Source organism: Stegastes partitus, unplaced genomic scaffold (genome assembly GCF_000690725.1).
Source record: "Stegastes partitus isolate 25-593 unplaced genomic scaffold, Stegastes_partitus-1.0.2 Scaffold2750, whole genome shotgun sequence".
Lineage (NCBI taxonomy): Eukaryota > Metazoa > Chordata > Actinopteri > Pomacentridae > Stegastes > Stegastes partitus.
In genome coordinates this window covers 19,500-23,571 of record NW_007580481.1, presented here as the reverse complement: position 1 = coordinate 23,571, position 4,072 = coordinate 19,500, and the positions used below count along the sequence as shown (strand labels likewise).

At 41.1% G+C, this 4,072-nt stretch overlaps 1 protein-coding gene across 1 annotated transcript in view; it reads right to left on the bottom strand.

Moving 5' to 3' along the window:
* Positions 1-615: 615 nt before the first annotated feature.
* Positions 616-4,072, bottom strand: part of LOC103375658 (H-2 class I histocompatibility antigen, K-K alpha chain-like) — a gene marked incomplete at its 3' end in the record, with an annotated part of 11,793 nt that continues 8,336 nt past the window's right edge. Inside the window, exon 3 of the mRNA XM_008305976.1 lies at positions 616-621. Coding sequence (XP_008304198.1) covers positions 616-621 — 6 coding nt within the window. The remainder of the gene's footprint in view (positions 622-4,072) is intronic.

Here is a 4,072-nt window from a genome sequence, read left to right as displayed (position 1 = left end):
ACTAACACACAGTGTGTGTCCACTGCTGAAGGAGCTGTAACTTGATGTGAGCTGCAGGAACACACTCACACACTGAGGTGGAGTCCTGAGCAGCATAGGCGAATGGAGGGCACGGGCCACAGGGGCCATGGCCCCTGCTGGAATCTGATTGGCCCCCCTCGGCCCCCCTGTGAAATACTGTCTTGTCATTGGGTAGTTTCTTTGAGGAGCGCTAGCTGGTTGTTACAGCACACCTTTATGGGGGCGGGGTGAACAGAGTATTGTGGTAGTGTTTGTGACGGGAGCGGCTGGAAAATAAAACAAGCACACCTCTTCTCTCACATCCACTCTGCACTTATGGACACACTGAGACGTGAGTGTCAAATTCAAACATGCGGTAAGTTGAACACAAACGAGTTACTGATATGTTTTATCTTAACTTAGATTTAGCCATTATCTTTAGTTCATCATTTAACATTTTGATGACAAAAAGTTGATGTTATTCGGTAGAGAAGCTGATGAAACGGGCCAACTCGATGGTAAATAACCATCAAGGGGTTCCTGCATTAATGATTATGTGACACGAAATCTTGCTACAGTGTGTTTTTTTCTTCTTTTTTACTTTGAAACAAGGAAAATGTGCTAGCGTTAAATGAAGACACTTTGCATAGAGATTTTTGGGAGCAGCCAGGACATTCCCAATCCCAAGTTTGAGTTCCAACTGAATGGTGTCATTTAGTCTCTGTTCCAGCAGCAGCAGAGCTCAGAAATGTCAGAAAGAGGAGACAGACAGACATTTCTCAGAGCAAATCAAATTAATAACAACACTGTTAATATAAAAGAGGAGAGCATTGTGTTAATGTGTGTATTTACATGTATGTATCATTTTAATTTACCTTGAGCCATCAGGCTGTTATTTTAACATTAGTCTTCACGCTGTGAATCAGTTTGAGTGTCATGAGTTGCTTTTGAAAGAAGCAATTATTGTACATGCCTTACAAGTACGTTCCTACCAGAAACCTTTTCCAGATCATGTTTGTTTTGTCAGATCTATTTAATCAGGTTAGGCCTATATTTAGTCATACAAATTGAGTACAACTAAAGAACACTTCTCTAGAAATTGCTATAGGCTACATCTACAAATAACGCAGTAATTGGGTGCCCCCTAAAATATAGCATTGGCCCCCTATTGCCCCCCCTAAAAATAAAACCTAGAATCACCACTGCTGAGCAGCAGACACACATTAAAGCTCATCCTGGATTTAACATCACATCCTCTGAAACTCTGCACACACTCCATCGGTCCCACAACATCCTGGTCCTGTGAGGAACTACACACCAGACTGTCCTCAGGTTTTTCTACAAGCTTCCACTGAAGGACACTTTCAGAGCCATTAGTCAGCAGACTGCACCTGCTCAGCCAGAACAGAGAGTCCAGTTCACCAGTGTTACTGCAACTGGTCACAATAAACCAGAGACCAGCAGCACCAGTATGGAGACTGGGAGACGGTCTGTGTGTCCTGATCTAATCTGTAACCCTACTACATATTACAGGTGAAAACTAATTATTATTTTCATCATTAATTTGTTTATTTCTTTTATTATAGTTGCATCAATAATTAACTGTTAAATATTAAAAAAAGAAAATGCAGAAAATCCTCCGACCAGACAAAAGGAATCAGAAAATGTCTGTGATTTTATTTGATAAAGACTTAAAAGATAATTATTTCTCATCAAAGCTGTTGTGAATTACGTTTCCATTGATCAACTAATCAATTAACAGAATTATCTGTGGTCCAGTAAATTTAAACTAATCTGTAAATGTTCAACATATATCAGTTATAAATTCACTGTGAATCAGGAAACAAGAGTTCATCTAATTTAATCTGTATTTTACTACATATTCAGGGCTGCAGCCAATGATTAGTGTCATTACTGATTATGTAATGAGTATTTTGGAATTAATCAATTTATTGCTTTTACTGTAAAATGACAATAAATAGTGGGAAAAAAAATGCTTTTTAAGCTCCCAGAGTCTGAGGTGAAATCTTGTAATTATTACCTTTTTTTGTCCAACCAACACTGAACATTATTTAATTTAGATTCATGTTAAACAGAGAAAAGCAGAAAATGTTCATATCTGACAAACAGGATCCAGCAAATGTTTGAAAGTTTGTTTGATAAAAGAATTAAAACGATGAACTGAGTGAAAATGTTTGTCCACTGATTCTCTGTTGATCAGCTAATTGATTTATTTATTGATCATTTCAGTATAATATATGTTTATGATGGCACAGACACAGTGTGCTCAAGTCAAGTTAATCTAATCATATCTGTGGTTCAACTTCATATTTATTATTGATGAACAAACTGATCAGCTCAGTTCATGTCATCTGGCCTGTAGTTTATAGAGTTACATTTGTCTGTTCATAAAAAAAAAAATTAAAAATGAGGGATCACCTACAGAGCCAACCAGTCTGTATATGATGCAGTAAACATGGCTCTGCACTTCATCCTGCAGCAGCTGTGGCCTCATGTACAAAGACTTGCGTGGATTTCATACTGAAACCTGGCATACGCTTCAATCCTTAAAACTGCGTACGCACAAAAAAAATCCAGATGAACGAAAATGAGCGTACACCCGAATCCAAGCACATTTCCTTTGTACATCCCACTCAGCGTGGAATTGACCGCACATGTTGGGAGTACCAGACTCCTCCCTCTCCACGCCCCCAATTTAAATATGCAAATTAGCATAAACAGGGCCAACAGGTGGGATTCCCCTCTCTGCAAGATCAGATAACAGTAACCAGGATGAACTCACCCTGTTTGAGCGGAGAGTCGCTGCTATTGTGGTGTGCACTGATTGAATAAAAATGCTTCCTGTTCACATAAACACATCCATCTTGTGATGGTGCCTCTATAGCAATGTGTGTGCAGTCGACAGCTCCGATTACAGCAGGAAAACCGACTGTCGCTACAAATTGCACGTTTATGTCGTCCTGTTCAACTGCACTGTGGGAATTTGATATATCTGGCTGACATTCGGATAGTTCCACCCAACACATGGCTCTGCTCACTGTCGACTGGCACAGTCCCGGTCGGTCGGCCAGCTCCCTCTGAAATGACCCTGTAGCGAGGAAGCCCAGTGGGTCAGCACCTGTATGGGCACAGGTAGGACATGGCTCCTGGCCGCGTTGCGTTCCAGTAATGGCCGCAGCTCCGCGCACAGTTCTAAGCGAATTGCCCTCGGGAACATAAAGCGGCTGATGATCCAGTCGTCGTCCTGAGGTCTCTGGAAACCCGTTCTCTTGGCACTGCTCCATTGGCAATATCCTCCAACAGGTCCAAAGCTGCCATTGTTGTTAACGGTATCTTCTGCACCATTTTAAGTAACCTTCTATATCCGCTCATCTGATTGCAAACACCTGGGTGTGTCAATTGTTCATCTCAGTGTCTCTGATGTGCATATCACTTTGAGGAATGACCTTTTTTTTACATTGTTTTTTACATTTTTATATTCCCAGCATCACCACTAAGTGTCGCCAACGGCTCAAAAGCAATAGAACCGCACATTTCCACGATCACTTCACTCTTGATACATCTGAACATTAGCGTGGATAAGTGCGTACGCCAAGTTTTTGTGCGTACGCACGCTTTGTCACACGTCTACAGTTCTCTGACGTTTATCGTGAGCCGACGCTAGCTAACTTGTTGGCTCCTTCGTTAGCTTGTTAGCTCCTTCGTTAGCTTGTTGGCTCCTTTGTTAGCTTGTTGGCTCCTTCGTTAGCTTGTTAGCTACATCAACGCTGAGCCACTAAATCTAAAAATGCTCTTGAACATTTTGTGTTTTCCTGCTGTATTGGTGGAAGATTTTACATCACACTGACACACATAACTACAGGAGAAAAAAAAACCTTAAATCATTTTTGTTCCTCTTCAGCTCAGAAAACAAACAGACAGTTGATCAGTTGGACAGACAGTCTGATCTGCTTCAACCTCCCATCAGTCCTCTCCTGCTCTCCCTCATCACACATAACGTTGCTGAATTTTAACAAACACACACTTTAGCTGCCGTCACTGAATTATTTTT